General features: G+C 41.2%; 5 protein-coding genes across 18 annotated transcripts; 3 read left to right on the top strand and 2 right to left on the bottom strand.

Annotated features, from left to right (window-relative positions):
* Window positions 1-953: 953 nt before the first annotated feature.
* LOC100121122 lies at window positions 954-10,878 on the bottom strand. Of its 3 annotated transcripts, none has more exons than XM_031921332.2 (7): window positions 10,354-10,878; window positions 5,997-6,297; window positions 5,587-5,901; window positions 3,157-3,489; window positions 2,575-3,081; window positions 2,042-2,494; window positions 954-1,973 (listed from the first exon to the last, which is right to left on the bottom strand). In XM_031921332.2, the coding sequence occupies exons 2-7, from the start codon at window positions 6,294-6,296 to the stop codon at window positions 1,515-1,517; spliced, it is 2,367 nt and encodes a 788-aa protein (XP_031777192.1). In that variant the 5' UTR covers window position 6,297; window positions 10,354-10,878; the 3' UTR covers window positions 954-1,514. The 3 variants fall into 3 exon arrangements, with proteins under 3 accessions (XP_031777192.1, XP_008215226.1, XP_031777193.1); XM_008217004.4 differs by lacking the exon at window positions 10,354-10,878 and adding an exon at window positions 8,298-9,201; XM_031921333.2 differs by lacking the exon at window positions 10,354-10,878 and adding an exon at window positions 7,162-7,269.
* On the top strand, window positions 6,331-8,942 carry LOC100121146 (IQ and AAA domain-containing protein 1-like). Its single transcript, XM_032599525.1, has 6 exons — window positions 6,331-6,636; window positions 6,746-6,898; window positions 6,966-7,093; window positions 7,186-7,317; window positions 7,379-7,674; window positions 8,360-8,942. Exons 1-6 carry the CDS (start codon window positions 6,491-6,493, stop codon window positions 8,915-8,917), a joined length of 1,413 nt encoding a protein of 470 aa, XP_032455416.1. The 5' UTR covers window positions 6,331-6,490; the 3' UTR covers window positions 8,918-8,942.
* LOC116415701 (mitochondrial chaperone BCS1) lies at window positions 10,487-13,228 on the top strand. Its single transcript, XM_031921337.2, has 6 exons — window positions 10,487-10,578; window positions 11,266-11,659; window positions 11,725-11,916; window positions 12,009-12,148; window positions 12,213-12,812; window positions 12,893-13,228. Exons 2-6 carry the CDS (start codon window positions 11,529-11,531, stop codon window positions 13,105-13,107), a joined length of 1,278 nt encoding a protein of 425 aa, XP_031777197.1. The 5' UTR covers window positions 10,487-10,578; window positions 11,266-11,528; the 3' UTR covers window positions 13,108-13,228.
* On the bottom strand, window positions 13,124-17,145 carry LOC100677825. Of its 3 annotated transcripts, none has more exons than XM_008217011.4 (7): window positions 16,160-17,145; window positions 15,820-15,980; window positions 15,464-15,732; window positions 14,520-15,387; window positions 14,184-14,434; window positions 13,867-14,120; window positions 13,124-13,788 (listed from the first exon to the last, which is right to left on the bottom strand). In XM_008217011.4, exons 2-7 carry the CDS (start codon window positions 15,931-15,933, stop codon window positions 13,469-13,471), a joined length of 2,076 nt encoding a protein of 691 aa, XP_008215233.1. In that variant the 5' UTR covers window positions 15,934-15,980; window positions 16,160-17,145; the 3' UTR covers window positions 13,124-13,468. The 3 variants fall into 3 exon arrangements, with proteins under 3 accessions (XP_008215233.1, XP_016845937.1, XP_031777195.1); XM_016990448.2 differs by having other exon boundaries at window positions 15,820-15,970; window positions 16,160-16,290; XM_031921335.2 differs by having other exon boundaries at window positions 13,217-13,788; window positions 17,011-17,140.
* LOC100121235 (ubiquitin-associated domain-containing protein 1) lies at window positions 16,077-22,593 on the top strand. Of its 10 annotated transcripts, none has more exons than XM_008217005.4 (9): window positions 16,077-16,350; window positions 20,123-20,289; window positions 20,357-20,550; window positions 20,632-20,792; window positions 20,861-21,072; window positions 21,143-21,327; window positions 21,420-21,610; window positions 21,687-21,825; window positions 21,900-22,593. In XM_008217005.4, exons 2-9 carry the CDS (start codon window positions 20,132-20,134, stop codon window positions 22,040-22,042), a joined length of 1,383 nt encoding a protein of 460 aa, XP_008215227.1. In that variant the 5' UTR covers window positions 16,077-16,350; window positions 20,123-20,131; the 3' UTR covers window positions 22,043-22,593. The 10 variants fall into 10 exon arrangements, with proteins under 10 accessions (XP_008215227.1, XP_032455431.1, XP_032455442.1 ...); XM_032599540.1 differs by having other exon boundaries at window positions 21,143-21,264; XM_032599551.1 differs by lacking the exon at window positions 16,077-16,350 and adding an exon at window positions 19,340-19,407 and having other exon boundaries at window positions 21,143-21,264.
* Window positions 22,594-22,724: the final 131 nt, after the last annotated feature.

Below are 22,724 nucleotides of genomic sequence, written 5' to 3' on the forward strand. Positions count from 1 at the left end.
ACCTCGAAGCTATTTACATGCATTAGTAAAAATTTACGTTCTGTTAAAAACACATTATGTAAGCGTTTCTAATACTGCAGATTTCCAAAAACTGACTATGATGGAACGTTGACTTTACCCTTGAAGTACTTAGATAGTTGTAAGTGGTATATACGCAAGTACCAAGTTCAAACAGACGCGTAAAATAAAACGGCATAGCGGACTGGCCTGTGCCTATATCCTCTTCAATAGGTGGTGCATATAGGCACTTTCTTGATTTCCTCGTAGCTATCTGCGAATCCAGGGAATAGTTAGAGCTTTCCAACGGGCGTAGAAATTTAGTCCGGGCGCCGGACCTAATCGTCCGACCCTTACCACAATTGCCGTATCCGGGCCTTAACTGGCATGTAACCTGGTAAATGTCTGGGCCGGATCAAACCCATGATTGACCGAGCAAACATAACCTCAAAAATGTCATTTTTATTGGTGTTCGATAGTTTCTCTTACTTCCATTATTCGTAGTTTAACTTAATATACATAATTGAAAATCGCATTGCAAAACTTTGAGGAGGTAAAAACTTTGAAGACAAACTATGCTTTCGTTTGTTTATAACATTTGATACACGCAATACGAAATTTACTTTTTACGGCACCGTATCCGGCCCAGAAGCCAGCCATGTTACGTGCCGTAAAATCTCGCGTGTTATTTTTGGCCCCGGACCGTAATTCGTTTTCCAGACTTTGGATCCGGCCCGGACCGTACCCGGAAGTATCATTTCTACTCGGGGGAGTTGACTTCTACTTGATCCGATTGAAATGATTTCAAATAAATGTGACCATTTTAAGAATTTATAAATTTAACAATATATAACGCAGATATAACGTGCAACTAAACCGAACTCTCATTTATAATGGTGGGTATATATGCAACTCACTAATTTACCGACTGCGGATAAATGAAAACTATTATCATATTGTTTTAGGTGTAAGTTATATTCAGAAATGGTAATAATAGTAATATATAATAATATTAATATAAATGTATAAAGATCATCAACAACAATTTTAAAGCTATCGCATACATGTACATACAAAACTTAGTTACCAAACAAGTTGTCTATTTACAATAATTTTTTTTAATTTTTAGTAAAATACCTAATCATATAAAGCAATCAACAATGAACATTTAAATCTATATCGTATGAAAAGATGGATAAAGTTTCGTAAACAATTATTCGCTTAATGTCGGCCGAGCTCCTATACATCGATTTCTCGATGTACTCATGAATTCATACGTATATATAACACAAATTTTCAAGCCTCTAAGATTAGTACAATATTATTTTGTATACAGATAAGAGCCCACGCACGATTAATTTTTATTCCGGTATGTACATCGTGTAAGTATATATGAGTCGAGAGCTGTTCCAATGCAGTTTGGCCAAAGTCCATATTCGCATTTTGCTTTGCGACCGCGTTAGTAGCAATAATAGGTACATAGAGCAGATTAGAGATTCTCGCGCGAGAAACGATCATCAGAGTTTCGTGGTCGCGAGCAGTTTGATGTAGTGCGCTTTATGCGTAATCTCGACTTGCTGAGCCGGTATGAAACACGGCTGGGACGACATTGACTGGAGTTTCGTTTTCCTCAGCAGACTTCTGCCCACCAGGAAAACAACGACGGTGAGAGCGCAGATCAGAAGCGCGAGCAAAGAGATGATCATCTCGCTGTTCTGCTGCGCCTGCTGCTTGAACGTCTGCACCTCGACGCAGGTTGCTTGGAGGCTCTTGGCCAGTTTCTCCTGCTGTTCGTCTTGAGCGAGGCTGGCGCAGACTCGGTAACGACCCGGAATTAGGCCGGCCATTTTGGCAACTGGACTCGAGCTACTGCAGTTGACTTTTTGCCGTTGAACTTGCCCGGAGTCCAAGGCGAAGACGTCGAGGTCGATTTCACAGTCGGTCCGCGGCAGACCCGTTGACATGAGCACCTCCACCTACAACGTTTTCCGTAATTAAAAATGGAATACATACGCAAGGAGAAAAATCGATCGAGAGTACTGACCTTGAGATATCCATCGGCTGAGGCATTCACGTGAATAGTGGATATCTCGAAGACGCGCGGAGGCAGAGGTTGCTCGAGCTCGGGAATGAGGTGAAGCGTCTCGCGATCGAGCTCGATGATGTCGCTGCAACCGAGACCTAAGGATACCTCGTCGCTCCTCGTGACAGCACTTCGAGCGTGCGGCGATGTCGCTGGCTGAACCATGAGGACGACGCAGTAGCGATACTTGTGTCCAGGTTCCAGCATCAGACTGGAGGGTAGACTGATGGGCAGAGAGCAGGGGTCGTGCATCTGCCGCGAGTCGCACTCGATCGGGCTTGACGCGATCTGTACCTCTCTGTTGTCGGCTTCGAGAGCCTCGTAGACTAGGAGAGTGTCGCAGGTGTAGCGCTCGGTGCACGGCTCGACGTGCCACAGAAGATCCGCTCCGGTGCCTTCCTCGTAGTGAAACTCCTGTATGCACGAAATTCGTATGAGAGCCCGAATACGATTGCCACAATGCCAAATCACATGTACGGTTTGAGTATACTCACGTTGAGCGTCAGCTGAGCACTGGCTAGGGGTAGCCTGGTCATGATCGGCGGCGTCGGATCGCCGCATAGCAAGCTCTCGGGGGAGACCTGACTGAGAACGGCATTCTCGAGAGCCGGAGGAGTCGCGCAGACGGCCGACGACCTGTCCTCCTCCGGTAGACTAGAGTTGCTGGAGGCCAACCAGCTGGCGAAATCGAGAAGGCTGCAGTCACAGTTGAGCGGATTGTCGGCGAGGGAGAAGCTTTTGAGCTTGAGCTTCGAGGTGGCCACGTCGCTGCTCACCATCGTTATGTCGTTGTCGTCGAGGCGAAGCTCCTCGAGCTTGCGAAGCGGCACCACCAGGTCGGCGTTGAGCGAGCGCAAAAAGTTGTGCGTCAGGTCGAGGCTCCTCAGGTTTTCGAGATGAGCGAGCGACGCGCTCGACACTGCCACTATGCCGTTGTACGCCAGGTCGAGCTGCCTCAGAGTCGACAGGTACTTGAACGCGTCGTCTTCCAAAACGTCGATCTGCAAGGAATCGTAAAACATTTTTGTATCATCATACCGGAGTATATGTATATGCAGGTCGCAACCTAAGCATACCTGATTGTGATTCAAATTGAGGGACGACAGGTTCTTCAAACCTATCAAGGCGCCCTGTTGCACACTCTTGAGCTCGTTCTCGGCGACTGTGAGATAGACGAGTCGAGGCATTGCCGGTAAAAGATTTGGACCTAGAGGACCGGTTAGAAGGTTTGCCGAGAGATCGAGTTCCTGGAGGTTTCTCAGACCGCGTAGCGCCGACAAAGCTGATACTCCGAGGCGATTTCCGTGCATCTTGAGGGATTTCAGCTGCGGAAGATATGCGAAGGCCTGGGGTGAGAGCTGCGATAGCAGGTTGTCCGACAAATCCAAATACGTGACGTTGACCAGACCCTGGAAGTCATTGGAAGACACGGTATAGGATTGATCTGCATCGTGCGCACATGTGTTTACATATGCTATCTATAGTGGAGCATCTTAGTACACATTTTTTTATCTATTTATATAGATGTGTAGCACAATCACCTTGAAAGAGCATTTGCTGCCGTCATAATATTGTAACCGCGAGTTTCGGGTTCATCTTCTTAGATGCTCAATAGTGTTACAAATGCCAAATTGTGAAAAAGGATTGTTTTCAATAAAATAAACTAGCGGTCATTCACTGGTGCAGCAAAAACGATATCTGCCCAATACTTGGTTCCATGCATACGGACCAATGTGATTTCGAAGTAGGGTCATGATTCAGGTCAAAAAATCATACACACTTATTAAAACATGTATATATGACATGCTGTCATATTCTCAATGACGATTTATGTTGTATTCGAAAATTAACGATTTTCTTAAGGTTGTACAAGAATCATAATGAGTAAAAAGCTAGGATAAATAACGTGGTCGGCCAAGTATTGGAACTGGGAATTTCGAACCCCGTACACGATTCTTTACATGGCTCAACTCCGTTGGTGCATTTATGCAGTCAAATCATATTTTAATTATTTTTTGTTCATAAAAGTGGTCTTTTTAAGTAGGTATGGCTCGGAATTCGAAAAAAAAAAATTCTTTTTAATTTTATTATTGGAAAAATGATTACTTACAGCTATAATTAGTATTATAGTACCTTGATGCTGTTTGAGGAAAAGGATAACAATGTTTTAGAATAATAAACGGTTTTTGATGATTCATTTATGTTACTGTGTCTTTATTCGTCATTATGAAAGAGTATAACAATATTTAACTGATAACAAAAGTAACGCGGGTGAACACACTATTCTCTATTCCATATAACAACATTGCTAATCAGTGTGTAAGTATCCCCATTCAGCGAGAAGGGTTATATTACTCAGTAACGCATCCTTGCTCGAAACGAGATACTCGATAGTGTAGTAATCGCTGATGTTGCGGATATTTTTCACAGTCTCAATCGAAAGGAAGCCTATATTATCAATGTAATAATTTCCTTTCTTAAAACAATCGGTTACCTTTACCAATTGTACTAATCGTGGCCATATTTTCGCAATATCGGGATTATATTCACAGATCTTTATGATCTTTTCATACAGGAATTTTTTCGTTTTGTGTTCCGGGTCCGATGCGAACACTCTAACAGTAAGCTAAAATATGAGAATAATGTCGTAAAACTAAGTACTGTCAACAAACTGCTTTGAAATGAGACAATCCATAAAAATGCATAGAAATATCCAGGTCTTACCTTAGCGTCTCTTGGAAAATCTTCGTTTAATTCCCAGACTAAGCCGAGCTCGTTATAAGTAGCATTGCGCTTATAGATAGGAAAATCTAGCAATTTCGTGATCGTTGTATTGACATCTTGTGTTGTAATATTGGTCAGCTTGACCTAAACACAAATTGAGTTCGCAAAGTTAGACAGTTCGAGTTATTCCGAATAATGATGAAAAATTTTACCTGAGGCACCAAATCTTCGGACGAGGCATCACCTATCACTTGGTCTCCGATAAACAGAGCCAAAGTCGCGAAAACAAGGATGTTCATTAACGGATGCATCTTTCCCGTGTAACTACAAATCCTGCCAGCGCTCAACTGCACATGCCTGCTGCACGTTACGATCTTTTATGCTCACTCCTCTGTTGTTCGCTATCGATTATGAATTCGAATCAATCAGCAAACGTCAAGTCCTATAGCCGCGTGTGTTAATTAATTATTAAAAATAGAAAATTAATAGTTTATACTTACCTGCTTATTATTAAGCCGACGTCGACGCGACAGGTAGGAAGTAAAAATCGATCCATCAAACGGGTGATTATCGCAGAAGTAATTTGTGCTTTTTTCACGATTTTCCGCCGCGTGTCGAACAAGCGAAAAAAGCGGACCGAGGGTTACCGAATCTATTATTTCTCAGAGAATCCGAAAACGCCAACAGCTTCACACTCGGCGTAAATTATATAGCTCTGTATATTCTCTATTCCTCTCCTCGCCTCGAACTCATACGGAATCGTAATACGAAAAAAAAATCACCTGAAACGAGCCAGCGGCGAGTGTCTTGAGCTTGTTGTGCGACAAATCCAGCCTCTCCAGTCCAACGAGCTTAGCCAGAGCGATCGTCGGTACGCTGTCCAGCAAATTGTTGGGCAAACCGAGAGCTTGCAGAGGCCGCGCGAGAGAGGTAAAGGCATTCTCGTGTACTCTTCGCAATTCGCCCGTCGACACGACCAGTCCGTGCAGCGCCACGTCTTCGAGGAAGCTAGCCGGAAGCGTTGAAATTCCCGAGACCGTCACGTCCAACAGAGATATCATGCCTGGTCGGCTGTGCCGGAGATGCGTGCTTATTGCCTGGCGAATTTTTTATTATTTATTTTTTTTTTATTTTTCTAATTTTACGCTTCTTCGCTTTCGTTCGCTTTTTCTCGTCTATAGCAATATAATACCTGTAAACTAGTTTTGTCTCCGATGCAGCGAAGCGTGTGCGGAAAATCACAGGAGCATTCGATGCCGGCACTGGTGATGTTCGGGCATTCCCACTGTACGATCGCTGTTCCATCATCTTTGGTTGTACTCGTTTCGGCTTCGGGCTTGGATGTCGTCGTTGTCGTCGAATTTTCGCCGGTCATTACCGATGCTACCTGCGTCACTCGAGCCGCCGGTGACGTTGAATGGCTTATCGTAGCGCCGCTGAGAGACGCCACGAGTAGCATCGCTAAGAGCAAGCTTCGAACACTTTCGAACATTCTGAAATCATACAATGTTACGTCGGTTCTATTATCATTCCGCGCGGTCTACTTCACGATGTTTGGAATAACCTAAGTACAAAATCTTCGAGTGCGATTTTCTCGCTTCGGTTGAGTGATCGTAAAAATTGAAATAAAAATTAAAAAAAAAATAGTAAAATAGTTTATTAAAAGGACGAACAAAAAAAAGCAATATGGCGCACTTTCATTACGCGAAGGTATGGCTCGAGACGCGAGAAGATTTGCAGAGTCTAATAAAGCTCGACCAAAGTATCTTGGAGCGCAAGACGATAGTTAGAGCGGCGAACGTAGTCAATACAGTTTTGGAATTGTATTTACGGTACAAAGAAACTCCCGTGCCAAGTCACGCGTATCTAACGTTAATCGCAAAGAGAAACTTTGCATTGTTTTTGTGTACACTTCTCGTAATGTTTAAAAATCAATTCCAGTTATCGGAGAATAGTACGTCGTTTGATGGTCTGCTACGATCGGATGGTTCAGCCGCAGATCCGGATGTTTGTGAAAAAGACGCTCGAGTACGCTGTCGTTCGTATGCTCGAGTATCGACAGGAACTTTTCGATCTTATGCATGTCGACTACTTGTGAGTTTAAAAATGTCATTATTTCGATGGGTTCCATAGATTACTATCATGCATATGTATATATTAGTTGCCCAAACGACGTCTTGATCGAGATGAAAATGACTCCCGACGACATAGATTTGCTCACAGCCGGAAAATGCCAGCTCGAATCGCGAAATGAGTTTTTAGACGCTTTGATTGATGGTGAAAATGAAGGTTAGCAGCGAACAATTGACGCGTGTTCCGAGCCTGCTGTATTTTCAACATTAATTATAATTACATACCGTTTATAACGTCGCGTCAAGCAGAGCCGAGTGTATCGGAAAAATCGAGAACGTCATCGCTGGCGATCGGTGAGAAAGGAGAATTCAGAAAACGCGCGATCTCACTCATACAGAAACACGAACGAGCGAGAGTCGCTAGGAAGGTTGCGGCTGAAGGTATCGTATTCGCGATTTGCAATACTGTATTGTATATCTTACGAGTATTTTAATTCTATAGCCAAACTGCGCAGAAATCGAGTAGCAAGAATATCGACGGACGTTGAAGAGACAAAAGGGGCCGAGAAATTAGAACAGGCAGCTATCGTGATACAGAAGCATTGGAGAGGTTTTCGCGCCCGACGTAAGATAAAACATGGATACGAAAAGATTGAAGAGCTTTTGGGCATGACGATGCCCGCTTGGAGGTCTCGAGAAATTTACAAGACTTCTCGGATGGGCGACATTGAATTATCGAGTGATCAAGAGGCTGCTCTGGAGAATTTGGAAAACAGGACTAGAATGGAAAAAGAAAGGGTCATTAAGATTCAATTTCTTCATTCGTTCGCTCTCGTAGACCAGATGTATAGTGAAAGGCAGTGCAGTGAGGAAAGTTGTGAGGGGCGCGATAATGATGTGAAAAATTTGGTATATATTTGATGCAAAATGTAGCCTGAACGCCTGAATGAAGCTCGAAAATTGTAACTTGAAATATTAGTGTTGTAAAGTATAGAGTTACGATGCTCAATGTATAACGATTACGAAATAATTCTTCGACCTGCATCTTTCCATACTGTATGGGACATACTTCTTTCATTTAATTATAATTTATAAATATCAGAAATTACTGGTCGGTTGGTAATTACTCGTGTTAGTCGAGCAAAACACTTTTTGAGAAATAGTAATCATAGCATACGGAGGATAATTAATGGACCTTCAATTTTACCTAAGATTTATTAACCACAAGCATCAACTAATTCTATTCTTTTTCTTTCGCTAATAACTTTTGAAAGGAGCTGAAAAATGTTTTCAAACTGATCTTTATATTTTCATATTTTGAAAAAGAACAAAAACTACTTCCAAGCGTAAAAACAGTCCCATTTATGGCCCGAGAGAGTATCCGATTTCTTATACGACGCTGATATACCCAACGTACTTACATAAATTCCTTGGCAATTATACAACGCCTGTTTACTTATACCGCACCGATGACGTAACTTAGATTTGGAAAACTCGCGGCCCCGACTTAGTGGAGGACATCGAGGACGAGATTCGCCAGTGGTTCCTCCTCTGGTTCGAGGAACTGGGCTACTTCGATCACCTACCCTCAGCTAAAGAGGGCGGATCGATTTTAGTGTCCACCGGACAAGTCCGTACGCCGCAAGAGTACCTCGCCAGCTTATCGGCGAAGGAAGACAAAAATCTCGTCGACGACTCGAGCGAAGAGTTCGATTCGATGGACAATGACGAAAGCGGTGATTGGCGATTGAGGGAATCCAAAGCGTTGGGTTCGTTGTTGCAAACCGACGAGGAGTTCACGAACCAGTGGCACTTCAGAATCGAAGAGATATCCAATCCCAAGGGTGCTCTGATCATGGACACGATCAGGGATCGATTGTTCTACGAGCTGCAGTTGGAGATGCGGGAAAAGGCCGACGATGTCATGAGAGCCGAGTTGAAGTCGTTGAATCAAGCGCTTTTGGCTGACCATGCTCGCGATCCAGTTAAGTTTGCTCTGCCGAAGCCGCAGAAATATCCCGGTAACTTGTGCATCGATTAATCATCGATTACACGAGTGAGCAAATCTAATGATGCCCAATAAATTACGCACTTTTCAAGAATTCAAAAGAGACATCAACAACAACGACAAGACGACATCGGAGCTTCAGCTCGACCCGACGGATGAAGAAACGCTACTGAAACTGATACGTTGGAAGGTGTTGGTACGGCGGTACAGCAGTTTGGAATATCAGCTGAGCAAGTGGCCAGGCGTCGAGAGTTACGCTAATCTAAAGGACAACCGAGAAGCCGCACTGGGTGACGTAGTTAAGCAAGCTGTAGTCGACTACTGCATAATGCCGATGTCTTCGAAGCTGGTCCACGGGCTTGCGCCGCTCATTCGATCGGTTTGTCTTTGCGGTCTGCCCGCCAGTGGACAACTATTCGTTGCGCGAGCTGTATGCGCTGAATTGCAGGTGCGCCGTTGAATGATAACCGTGAAATCGTTGCTATGTAATACATTTATTTATATAAATCCCGATAAACCCGAGGTATCATGCTACGGATGAAACCACAAGTTTGCGGTGTGCGGCCTCGATATAGATTTATGTAATTCAGAGGCGTAAACAATAATTATTGAAAAGGGACCTTTTTAATGTTGGAATAGCAGGAGTGATTTCTCGCGCGCAAAGATTAAATTAATATAAGGGGATAAAATTAAATTTCCAATCATAATCAATGCCGAGTAACGAACGTTTGCGCAACAGGCGACCGTTTTGGATCTCAGTCCGAACAAGCACTCGGGTCGATTCGCGAATAAACAGAGCCAAGCAGAGCTGGTCAAGTCAGTCATCCAAGTCGCCAAAGCTTTCGCCCCGTCGGTCGTACTGGTCGAAGCTTGCGACAAGGCCTACCTCAAATCTAAAACACCCGCCAAGAGGTTCGCCCCTCTGTACAAGAAAATCGTCAAATCGATAAAGGCGGGAGATCAGGTTCGAAAAAAAAAAAAAATAAATAAATAAAAAATTCAATTTCGAAACCACACAACTCGCAATAACGAACGAACGAAACACACAACGTAACTGCATCAGGTTCTCTTTCTCACGACGTCGTCGGATCCCTACAAGGCTGGCCAGCCGTTCGTCAAGCTCCACGACAAGTTCATAATCATACCGGTCGCGGACTACGGTTCGGTCTATCTCTCAATGAAAAAGCAGCTGATGAGCCATCGCGGCGTTGACAGGCAGCTCAACGTATCCTGCATCGCAAAACTCGCCGCCGGATACTCTCTGCCCATAGAGACGATCCGCGAAGCTCTCGACGACTGTCTGGCCATAAGCCGGCGGATGGACTTTCGGAGAAAGCCGCTGCTCGAGAGCGAGATCATCGAGCGAGTTTTCAGCAAGCTCCTCAGGCCCGTAGATCTTCAGAACTTTGCCAAGTTTTCGGCCAGACTCAAGAAATAAGAGAATATGACATATGTATGTATAAGCTTACCTGAAGGTGCGACGCGTGCGTGGGAGTATGTACAGGTAGGCAACTCTCTATGCGACAGCTTTGATCCTCTCTCTGATCATATTGTCCGGCACAGGAAGCTGCAGCGGCACACTGTCACATCGTTACCGGGGACTGATGCTCTACTCGGCCGGACGCGAATCTCGAGCATACCGGCAGTGTATAACCTATAATATACAAAGGACGACGAAAAGCGCGATATAATAGGTATATATAAAACGCTGCACACTCCGCGGATATGTATAATATACGAGCTGTCCGACGATCAGAGACACACCGGTCTCTGCACTGTCGCGCTCGCGGGGCCTGTGCAATGCGCGCGGGGACCGCCACCGCCGTGCTACATGTCTCTCTCTCTCTCTTTCTCTCTCTGTGTCTCTCCGTTTCCACATAGCATGGCCATGTATGGAACACGGCACGACGTTCTCCGGCCCCGGCCCTTCTTACGCCCACCTTTGGTTTCTCTCTCTCTCTTCTTCCCACTCTCGCGTCGGCTTCCTCTCGTCGTCCGCTTACTCTTGCTCTATACACCTACATGTTATTGGCAGCAACAGCATCAGCCCACACTCTCTCTCTCTCTCTTGTATATATAATACACACGAATTCATTCGAAACCAGCTCTCTCGATTCATTCATTCATTCGCGGATACTTACGCGTTTTATCTCGAGCTGTGTATATATATATATATATATATATATATATATATATATATAAGCGTATAGCTAGTATGGGTCGATTTTTTTAGGTTGTACACACGAGCGTTTGAGGTTTTTTTATTGTCTCTCGTTTTGAGAAACTTTCGTCAATATACGCTCGCCGTCGACCGTTACACTATGACGTATTTCTATAATGAAATTTATATAATTATATGCGCATATATCACGGCATTAAAGCGGCTATAATCAATGGGCCTCTCGTCGCGGGGAAAAACTGGGCCTGCAACTTGCAAGCGCCATCTGGGATTGTACGGTGATCGACGTTATATCCACCGAGTCGAGCTCGATGTTTCCCGCCAGTGATATACCTATATGAATTAATGTCACATGGACCCGCACTGCCGTCTGCTAGAGAGTAATAACACAACATAACCCTCGCTTTTCTTCACGTTTCGGTGAAAATCGAGTTGCGAAGAGTTGTGAAAGAATGATCAGTTAAAATGACCATCGTCGAATATTTTCAGTCCTTGTCGGACAATCCATACTTCGGCGCAGGTTTTGGATTGTTCGGACTTGGCGCCGGAGCAGCTATACTGAGAAAAGGACTGCAAGGGGGTATGATATACTTCAGGTAAGACTCCAAATTTGCCTCTTAACTCTCTGTTGGCCTGTATAAAAACGAGTATTCAATTCTAGGCGACATTACATGATAACGTTAGAGGTGCCATGCAGAGACAAAAGTTACGATTGGCTGCTGAAGTGGATTACATACAAAGGTGCAAGAAAGACGCAACATCTCGCTGTGTCCACCAGCTTTCAACAAACTGACACCGGATATGTTACGACTAAATATGAGTTTATACCCAGCATCGGAACACATTTTTTCAGGTCTTACAATGAAATTAATATTCTGAAATATTTGTATTTCATTGGCCTAATGGATTATAAATAGCTGCTATTATATTTCCTGCGCTATACAGGTATCGCAATAACTGGATAAGAGTGGAGAGAACCAGAGAGCAGCAGATGCATGATGTAAATATGGGGATGCCCTTTGAGTCTGTCCATCTCACTGCATTTGGGAAGGACAGAGGAATATATTTTGAAATCTTGGAAGAAGGTAAAATCTACACTGAAATAATTTGTGTGAATCTATCTTCAAATACAATATGATATATTTTCAGCAAGACAAATGGCTTTGGCTGAACACAAGGGCAAAACGATAATGTACACTGCGATGGGTCACGAATGGAGGCAGTTTGGCCATCCTAAGAAGCAAAGACCTATTGAGAGTGTCATCTTGGATACCGGTATTGCCGAAAAGATAGTCAAAGATTGTCGAGAATTCATTGATAATGTTTCTTGGTACAGCGACAGAGGGATTCCCTATCGGAGAGGATACTTGCTTCACGGACCTCCAGGCTGTGGAAAGTCTTCCTTCATCACTGCCTTGGCTGGTGACCTAGAACGTGGCATTTGTGTGTTGAATTTATCTGACCGTCTTTTGTCAGATGATAGACTCAATCACTTATTGGCCATTGCTCCTCAGCAAACAATTATTCTTCTTGAAGATATCGATGCTGTATTTGTCAGTAGAGAAGAATCAGCGGAAGTTAAAGCTGCATATCAAGGCTTAAACAGCGTGACTCTTAGTGGTTTATTAAATGCCTTGGATGGAGTTGCTTCATCAGAAGGAAGGATTCTGTTTATGACCACTAATTACTTGGACAGGCTAGATCCAGCCCTCATCCGACCTGGTAGAGTAGACTACAAGGAGTACATAGGTAAAGCTTACAACGTTTTCACGATTTATTCATGCCCAATTTTGCTATCGTTGTATCATACACGTTCCATTTACGTCTAGGCTGGTGCTCGGCAACGCAATTGGAACAAATGTTCGTCAGATTTTACCAGTCGGACGACAAAGACACGGAGAGATTAGCCAAAGAGTTTGCTCAAAGTGTTTTGGCTCACAAGCGAAACGTGAGTCCAGCACAAATACAAGGTTTCTTCATGTTCTTCAAGAATGAACCGGAAGCCGTTTTAAACAACGTATCGAGAATCTGGGAACTTACTTAAATCATCCACTTGTACATAATTGAAAGAGATATTTATTCGTCAAACTTTTTGTAAGTAAAAATGGAATTTACAAAATCGCAATATTTGGAATAAAGCGGCTACAGACTAATACTCATTCAAAGGTTTATTCTTTGATTCTTTCAATTCAAATGCGTTATTTACAATTATTGTAAAATTGATTGTATATATAATATACAATTGCAAACTGTTCCTGTATGTAAATACGTGATAATATACATATGTTATACAAAAGCAAATCACTGCTTCATTATTAAACATTACAGGCTAATCGAGATCATGAATGCTTGTTCGAAGCGAAGTTCGTGATATCTTGCAGTCTTTTTCGATTTTCGGTCTTATTTCAAAAGCTCCAGATATAAGGTTCATAGTTGATTGTATCAACTGGTTGTTCCATCTGGCTGGTGTGACTATTGTTGCTCATCATACAAGAGGGATACGTCACATTAGTACTCGTTTGACTAGCAATCGATGGAATTATCGTCGGAAGAGCTAATCTGCAATCTGGCCGTGGTGGCACCATCGGTCCCAACGGTTGCAACGTTTGGAGAGATGAAGACAGCTGAGAACACATGGAAGACACCTGTGAATGTTGAGAAAGATGCGGGACAGGTGCCGAACCGTCGGACATGATGTCGTGCGTTGTCTGCATCGTTGGAAGAGCTAAAACAGTAGTTTCTATTAAAGTATTGTCAATGGAATATTTGAGGAAGTCGAAAGTACTTAATTCTGGTTACTCACGTTGCGGATGAGCTTGTTGAAACGGTATGTTCTCCGACTGCGGAATGACATTATGCACGGGGGGTTCCGTCGTTTCTCGAGGCAGCGTCTCATCTTTTTGACTCTTGCTCTCTCCTTGCCTTTTTTTGTGACCCGAGTTTTGATTTTGTTTTTTCGTTTGAGACTTTTTCTTCTTGCCTCCGTTTGATTTCACTTTGCTGGACCTGTTGCCGCTCGGTTGCCACAGATGAACGGTGTGAACAGCATTCCCTTCTCTGCAAAATACGTTGCAGTTTTGTAATAACGAGAAGATTCGCTAGATTTAAAAATGAGCTTACCCTTGCTTTTTGCCCAACTTCCAACTGTGTATTCCTGCTTTATGGAGTCTTTCGCGAATAGTATCGACGCTACACTTGAGGCCGAGAGCAGGAGCTACGTGTTTGGCTGCTGTCAAAGGCTGCTGAGTTGCCATCGCGATAATCGCGTCGTCTTGTTCCTTGGTAGTTATGCGCTTTCGACCTTTTCTCTCTTTAGTCTGAACGTTTCCTTCCTTGTGCCATCGATCCAGCCACCTTTTTACCGTTCGTTCCTGCAAATATTAGAGCGTAAATTGCCAGTATACCTCGTAATCGACTGTGTGTTATATAGCGCAGATACAGATCTTTTACACTTACAGATCTGTTGATGGCCAGTGCAATGGACAAAGTTGACAATCCCGCCTCGGACATTCCGATCATGCGATTACGGATTTCAACGCTTGTTTCAAGGGTTCCCTTGACCTTGCCACCTTTCTTCTTTCTGCTCTTTCCCAATTTCCTTTTTTTCTCCGACTTGCTCTCGTCGTCGTTGGTTGAACTTTGACTGTTGTCATTGAAACTACTATTGGAATTAGAGCAGACGTCGCTGCAGACGTTGATTATCGCATCTTGAGAATCGTGCAACGTTTCCCGAGATAATTCAGACATTTGTCGATGCTGCTCAGTCTGACACGTGTTTAGGTTTTGCTCGTGTACGACGGGCTGTTCCAGATGAATCGACGGTTGCATTTGCGTTTGAAGTTGTTGCGTTAGTTGATCTTGGTGTTGATTCGGCACCTCTTGACTCTGCGGGTACAGATGAGGAGCTTGAACAAGATCAAGTGGCCAACTCTGTTGCTGATGATACATTGATTGCGAGTGTGGAATGTTTAACGGATGAGTATAATGGTTTGCATTGGGGGTTTCAGAGGGATGCGAGGTTCCCATTGACGGCGGTACCGGCAATGATTGCATCTCGTTTATCATCGGTTGCATTGGCACGTTTTGGGCTGGAAGAGAAAATGAAAAACTTGGCTGATGCACTTGAGGCGGAAGAATTGCAGTGGTATTGTTAACGTTAGCGTCATCGTCTACAGCAGCTTTCGGTTTAGCTTTTTGCGGGGATCTTTTCTTCTTCGTCTGGGACCGACTTTTTTTATCCTTGGCCACTTTTTTCTTGTTCTTGCCAACTTGGGTGCCTGTAGGTCTCCAAACTGCCTGCTCTATTCCCGAACCTTCTGAAACCCTAAAAATGTACGTTCCTCATCAGTCAGAGCGACAAGACGATAGTAGAATACAATTGTTTTTCGTCTTATACGTACGCTACGGAAATTTTTTGGATGTGCTTCTTGGATGGACTCCAATTGTGAATGCCAGCTCTGTGCAACCGTTCCCTAATAGTATCCACGGAGCAGTTCAGCCCCAGAGCTGGAAGCACTGCTTTCGCGGCTGTGATCGAAGTTTGCGTCGCCAGACGAATGATAGCTTCGTCCTGTTCCTGAGTCGTTGCTCTCTTGCGACCACATCGGTCCCGCGTTTCCACAGTCCCTTCCTTGTCGAATCTGTTCAGCCATCTTTTTACCGTTCTTTGCTAAAGAAATGCATAAATAATCGTTAGAATCCGTTGTTTAAGAAGAAAGTAATAAAGTAAGTAATAGAATCAATGTGGGGTATTTACAGAACAATTAACAGCCGCTGCGATTTCGGACAATCCAAGACCGGCTTCATACATCCCAACCATTCGATTGCGAATCTCTGGTGTGGTTTCGTGGACTCCTCTGGTCTTTCCCATTTTTGCTCATTTATAATAAACATTGGAATTATCGGATCTGAAAATTTCTAAATTTCAACAAATTTTATTCTCATATGCATGTATGTACGTATAGTAAGTAAGTAGCGAACGATTTATTTGATTTAAAATATAGTTCATTCTTTGCGTTTACACTTGATGTGCATTTGTTATTTGAATTCGGAAATATCAACAAAGTCAAAATGCAATATTTGCAGTATTTGCCTACCTTTTTCAATATTACTAGATAATACGATTAAGCGTCATGGTGAAAGTTTGTTGCTTAGTCGCGTGCATCGCTAGTGGACAAACCATTACACATACAGGATGCAGAAAAATAATGAGCACACTTGATGTATAGTCTACTCCAGAAATCACAAGAGGAATTTTTTCTCCGAATTCGTCACAACATTTTGAGCGGTTTGTAGATTTGAAAGAACATTATTTCTTCCAGAAAAATATTGCATACTTTCCATCAGCTTTGGACGGAGTGAATTCTGTTTTACAACCATTATGGCGCTAAGTTTTCGTTTATAAAAGAATGTTGTTCAACGTCTGACAAATCGATCAAAATATGGGTTTACGTCGTGAAAATTACAGTAAAGAAATAGCGAAATATTAAAGTAAATTTCGTCAAAGTAAAATGTCAACGATGAAACTTCCGAAACACGAGTAAATGGAGTGATAAACAAAGAATCGCACCGTGCTAACCTCAAATTTGTCTTAAACCCATGGGGATAAAATTTACGTCGATAGCTTTCTTGCGCTTCAAATATCTATTTAAAAACTATAGCAAAAACCAATGCCTTGAATTTGAGCCGAATATACGGTAAAACCGGACAAAATAAACGGTTGTTAGTGCAAGTAGTGAACCGAAGAGATGAGGGAGGCTATACCGCATGTATATTATATATACAACTTGAACTGCACCAAAATTTAATAACGATTAAAATCCTTTTCACAACACAATATTTTACTTAGACGTGTTAATGAAAGAAGAAATATTTTGCGGTTGATGCGGTCAATACTCAAAGTATCTATATAAACACAGCTGATGAGCAGACTATACTGATTACTAACTTGGAGGAATCAAACGGTCCGCAAAAACGTGTTCCGCATCTTAAGTTTAAACGAACACGTTAAGCAACGAAGATAGACTCCCATAGAAGCACAGAGCCCCATCCCAAAGTGAGGCACCCCGAGGTGAAGTACCCACCCCGACCACGCGCAGCGCGGCAGTCGAATTCCAGCGTTCGGACGATAACAGTAGAGGCGCGCGGTTGATAACTATTATGTACCGGCCGGGTGGTAACGTTGGCTGCGTATACCGGCGGATTACAGATCATAATACTATAATGCACCTCGGCTACGATAATTACTATTCTTAATGTACAAAAACAAATAAATATTAAAAATACCCCACAAACCGAAAATTATACTTAAACTATTATCCTTAAACCCAAATGGGGCCACAACTTATATATTACATCTACTTACTACCGGGTGTATGTAACGTTGGTCCAATGGATACCGTACTTGACTCTCGATCTTTTTGTTCTTGGTTCCAATCTCGTGCGATTGGAAAATTTTTTATTTTTTATTTTTACAGGTAAGTGAAAACATAACTATTACAATTATTATTATTTGTATTGTGATTTTATTTTTAATGCTACTACTGCTATTACTACATTATTAATATTATTATTATCATCATCATCAATATTTTTTTATTGCGATCATTATTATCATTATTATTATTATTACTATTATTATTAGTAATATATTATTAATAAACAAAGTATTTTTTATTAGTTATCAACAGATTTCCGCACTACCTTTGAGGTACTGTTGTTAGTGCGTTGGACATTGTTTATTTACTTGGAATTAATTATATAAAAAGATTACAACAATTAATACGTAAAATTTGAATTGACTAGAAATATAATATCATAAAACGCGGTAAAAATATATTTAAAAATCTTTTAATATAAATATTCCAAATAAATCCGTGGAGTCCTTCGCCTATAGCCCTACACAAACCACGGAAGTCCTCGCCTAGTTTCATTGAATAAGCACCAACGAAAGGAAAAATCTGAAAATTACGCAAAATAAATAAATTAGTATATAAGCTGCTGTTCTGTGCAATTAATCTCCGGCGCTGTTCGGCATCATCTGGAACACAAAGCACACTTAACTATGCGACTTATTACGCGCGTATCATCATAGACCGATCATTTATGGAGACATATGCCTGATAAAGTCTACATTATCAAACATATAGTCCACATACAATGAGGAAGGAATAATTCCCGCCTGTGGCTACCTAGCCCCACATCAGTTTCTGACAAATACCGTGACCTCGTTCTAAGTAGAATTTTGATGAATCTGCTCTGGAACCAGCCCTGGAAAAAAGTGCTTTGCGAGGTCAACGCATAAATATGTTAATATAAAAATTTATCAAGAAAATTATGTTAAAATAAGAATCTGAAAATCGCGCAAAATAAATAAATTAGTATAGTCGTCTGACGAATACCGAGATGGATCTGCGCGCATGTAAACACACGCGAGTTCGCGCGCCTTTTTTATGCTATTCAAAATTTAAAATATTACTTCATGCTTTTATATGCTACGACAATATACAGAATAAACTGTTTTTAAACTACAATTATTATTGCTCACATTTGATTCATTTATTGATAATAGCATTATTTATCATTAATGTATAAGAACTCGTTAAATAAATAAATAAACAATGTCCAACGCACTAACAACAGTACCTCAAAGGTAGTGCGGAAATCTGTTGATAACTAATAAAAAATACTTTGTTTATTAATAATATATTACTAATAATAATAGTAATAATAATAATAATGATAATAATGATCGCAATAAAAAAATATTGATGATGATGATAATAATAATATTAATAATGTAGTAATAGCAGTAGTAGGATTAAAAATAAAATCACAATACAAATAATAATAATTGTAATAGTTATATTTTCACTTACCTGTAAAAATAAAAAATAAAAAATTTTCCAATCGCACGAGATTGGAACCAAGAACAAAAAGATCGAGAGTCAAGTACGTTATCCATTGGACCAACGCTACATACACCCGGTAGAAAGTAGATGTAATATATAAGTTGTGGCCCCATTTGGGTTTAAGGATAATAGTTTAAGTATAATTTTCGGTTTGTGGGGTATTTTTAATATTTATTTGTTTTTGTACATTAAGAATAGTAATTATCGTAGCCGAGGTGCATTATAGTATTATGATCTGTAATCCGCCGGTATACGCAGCCAACGTTACCACCCGGCCGGTACATAATAGTTATCAACCGCGCGCCTCTACTGTTATCGTCCGAACGCTGGAATTCGACTGTCGCGCTGCGCGTGGTCGGGGTGGGTACTTCACCTCGGGGTGCCTCACTTTGGGATGGGGCTCTGTGCTTCTATGGGAGTCTATCTTCGTTGACGTTAAGTACCTAAAACTCAGAAGCATAAAATCAATTTGCGTATATCGTTCGTAGAATTTTATCGAAGCGATTGCATGACTAGTTTTTAGATTGTCAATAGCATTTTTTATTCATTATGTAATAGACATACAAAGGATTAAGTATAATTTAGACGGTACACGACGGATCAAACATTTCGGCCACGCTCTTTATTTCTTTTATACCTTTCTCATATAGTGCTTTTATACACACGCCCGGTGTGTGCGATAAGTCGCATTTCTTGCCCTAGGAGATATGTATATAGACTAAATGTACGCTGAGTTTTGTTTGTATATATTTAGTTATTTTTTTACATAAGTTAAAGTATAGGTTGAGAAATTTTTTACAATTTGAATCTCGCGCCTTCTCGAGTTCTATACTGGGCTTGCGCATTGCTTCACATCGGCGTCAACGCGACACATCAACGCACTTCAAATCACAGTTGATGTGCGGGAAGCAAAATAGAAATAGCCATATGCATCGCACGTCGTAGCTATAGGTATACTATTGTAGGTGCACCCTAAAACGGATCATCGCAGAAAGATTTTGTGATTAACCTTCATTTTTCTTGGCATTGAATTGCAATATCTTATTTACCATACGTATTCGTCTATTTCGAACTTATCGATCATATTTCCGTCGCTAGGCTGTATTATCGTCGTTGCCTTATGATCGATCAATTTTTCTAAATAATCAGGTTGGATTGATGTTTCCATGGGTGAAAGAGCAAATCACAGAAGCCTGGAACAATAGGAAGAGTTCAAGGAGTGCTAAAAAGCACTCCTTGAATGGTTCTTCCGAAGATCCTGGAGGAATGCAAACGTCTTCCGCAACGTCGGAGAGTTTTTTAATTAACGTTATAAGGTATGTCAGAGTCACGTTTAAAAATAAGCTTGTTTTTCTTCTCTCTAACACAATTCAAATTACGCAGCCTGGACGGAGGAGTTTTGTATGTTGCTGTGACGCTGGATTTCACAGTCGACAAAGTCAAATCGATTGCCACGGAGCACTTTTATGGTCATGACAAAACTAGACCAGCTTCGCAGTTTCGTTTGGTGCACGCAACTATGCTCAAACCTCTGACCGATGAAAAGAATTTGGGAGAAGAAGAAATTTCTGAGTCTGGTATGAATTTTTATTCTTTGCATAGTTTTTTTCAATAATACACAAGATATTTACAAGTGCGTTGCTGAATTATTTTTCCAGATGAACTGCTATTAGTAGAAGTTAGACCTGCGGCTGAAAAAGAAAATTTAACTGAAGATGCTTTGAAAGGACCAACAGATGAGGAAATATTAAATGCTACGAAACATCTGCCAGTAAGGAATCCTGCAAAACCAGCAATTACTTCCGAGTGCCCAGCTGACGTAAATATTTTTCGATGAAATAAATCATTACATTCAAGTGCGAATGATTAATTTAAGATTTAATATAGTTTCAGAGTGAAATTCGCAAAATATTAATAACTCTTGTGCAAGCATCTGCAAAAATCCTGATGTACAGCTCTGAAGCAGATGAATTTTATGAAATTATCAAAGAAAAGTTAGAAGCTCAGTTAAAGCCACCAAACGACCCAAAAGCTGTGAAGTATCTAGTTGATATGGGTTTTTCAGAAAGAAAAGCTTTAAAGGCACTTCGACTTCGAAAGTATGTATATTTTTATATTCCTTTATGGCTTTGAAATAAAACATTATTCAAAGTGGTTCTTCTGTTCTAGGATGAATACGTCAGAAGCACTAGAGTGGCTACTGGAACATCAAGATGATCCAGATGATGATGACGATATTGAGCTTCCATCAATAGAAACAGTTTTGAATGAGGCTGGTCCAAGTTCATCAGGTGCGTTAGAAGGTGCTAGGAAGAGCTCTATTAAACAGACGATTTATAAGCTCTTTGGAAAAAGTAATTTTTCTCTACAATGCACCACATCACTGAATTGTTGCATAAGCTATGCTACTTAATTGTTGTTGCCAATTTCTCTTCTTTTTTTGCAGACAATGAAACTTTGCAGAAGAAACCAAATTTGGTTCACATAGTGAATCTTATTTTAGATAGTTTTCATCAATATCAGAAAATGGACTTCAAGCCAAGTGCAACTTTAGTCCAGTCTTTGGAAGAAATGGGCTTTGCAAAGGAAGAAGTTTTGGAAACACTAAAAATTACAGGAAACAACCACGCCAATGCAGTAAGTTCAAGCATGATGAGTATTTAAAACATTTACTTTTATGTATAGATCAAATTGAAACACGCTATAATTTTAGTGTGCATGGTTACTTGGGGAGAGAAGACCCAGTTTGCAAAATTTATACGAAGGTATGGATCCAGAAGGGCCGATTTATGATGCAATAATGAATAATCCACAAATACAACTCAGCCTGACAAATCCAAAAATGTTGCTTGGTAAGTTTCTATATTAGTTTTGTGAATTCGGCGATTTAAAGATTACATTGACGAAATTTTGATTCGATTTTCAGCCTATCTGTCCATGCTCGAGACACCTACTTCGACGAGTTTGTGGATGAAAGATCCTCAAGTATCGCCGGTTCTTAGTCAAATATTCAAAACGTATCATGCTGAGAAGCATGCCATCCACGTGAATCGTTACGACGACAGCTAGCGTTTTCTCCATGACGGTGGCGAAATGAATCTTCTATTTTTTCATGCTAAATTAATGGAACTCCGATCGTTAACTATCTAAGTCGATCGCCTGTTGTTGTGTTGATTATTGACTCTAGTCATGCAAAATGACAGAAGTTTGTTATACTAAAAATCCTAACGAACAAGTACTTAGCGTTAATCAGTGGAAGTAACTAAGACTTGGAAGAAGCAATGACCATTTTGAATGCAATGATATTAATACTGAATATTTTGTAAATACCGTGATTGTTGTTTTGAAAAGATGAAATCATCACGTTTACGTACGTTATGAAAATTGAAAAGAAAGGGTGAACAAGGTATATTGTTTTTGTAACATCGATTAAAATTGAGTGGCAACGCAGAAGTCGCCGAGTCTCGCAATGGAATTATAAAACAAGTCCAAGCACAGTTGAAGAAAAATGCATCTTACAGTCGAATGTATCGTGCGTAAAATTGATATCAAAAGATAAGCAACGATGTCTGGTCTTGTAGATTTGGAAAGTATAAAAATATATTTTTTTCATCAAACTATACAGCCGTAATTCTTTTCACAAACTAGCTTATAAGTACAAGGTCCCTAATAAACGCAGGTTGCCAGGTTCGTAGATCGCGCCATTGCAGGTACAATCCTTTATCCTCGAGTGCGCACTGCGCAGGCTCGC

Source organism: Nasonia vitripennis, chromosome 1 (assembly GCF_009193385.2).
Source record: "Nasonia vitripennis strain AsymCx chromosome 1, Nvit_psr_1.1, whole genome shotgun sequence".
Lineage (NCBI taxonomy): Eukaryota > Metazoa > Arthropoda > Insecta > Hymenoptera > Pteromalidae > Nasonia > Nasonia vitripennis.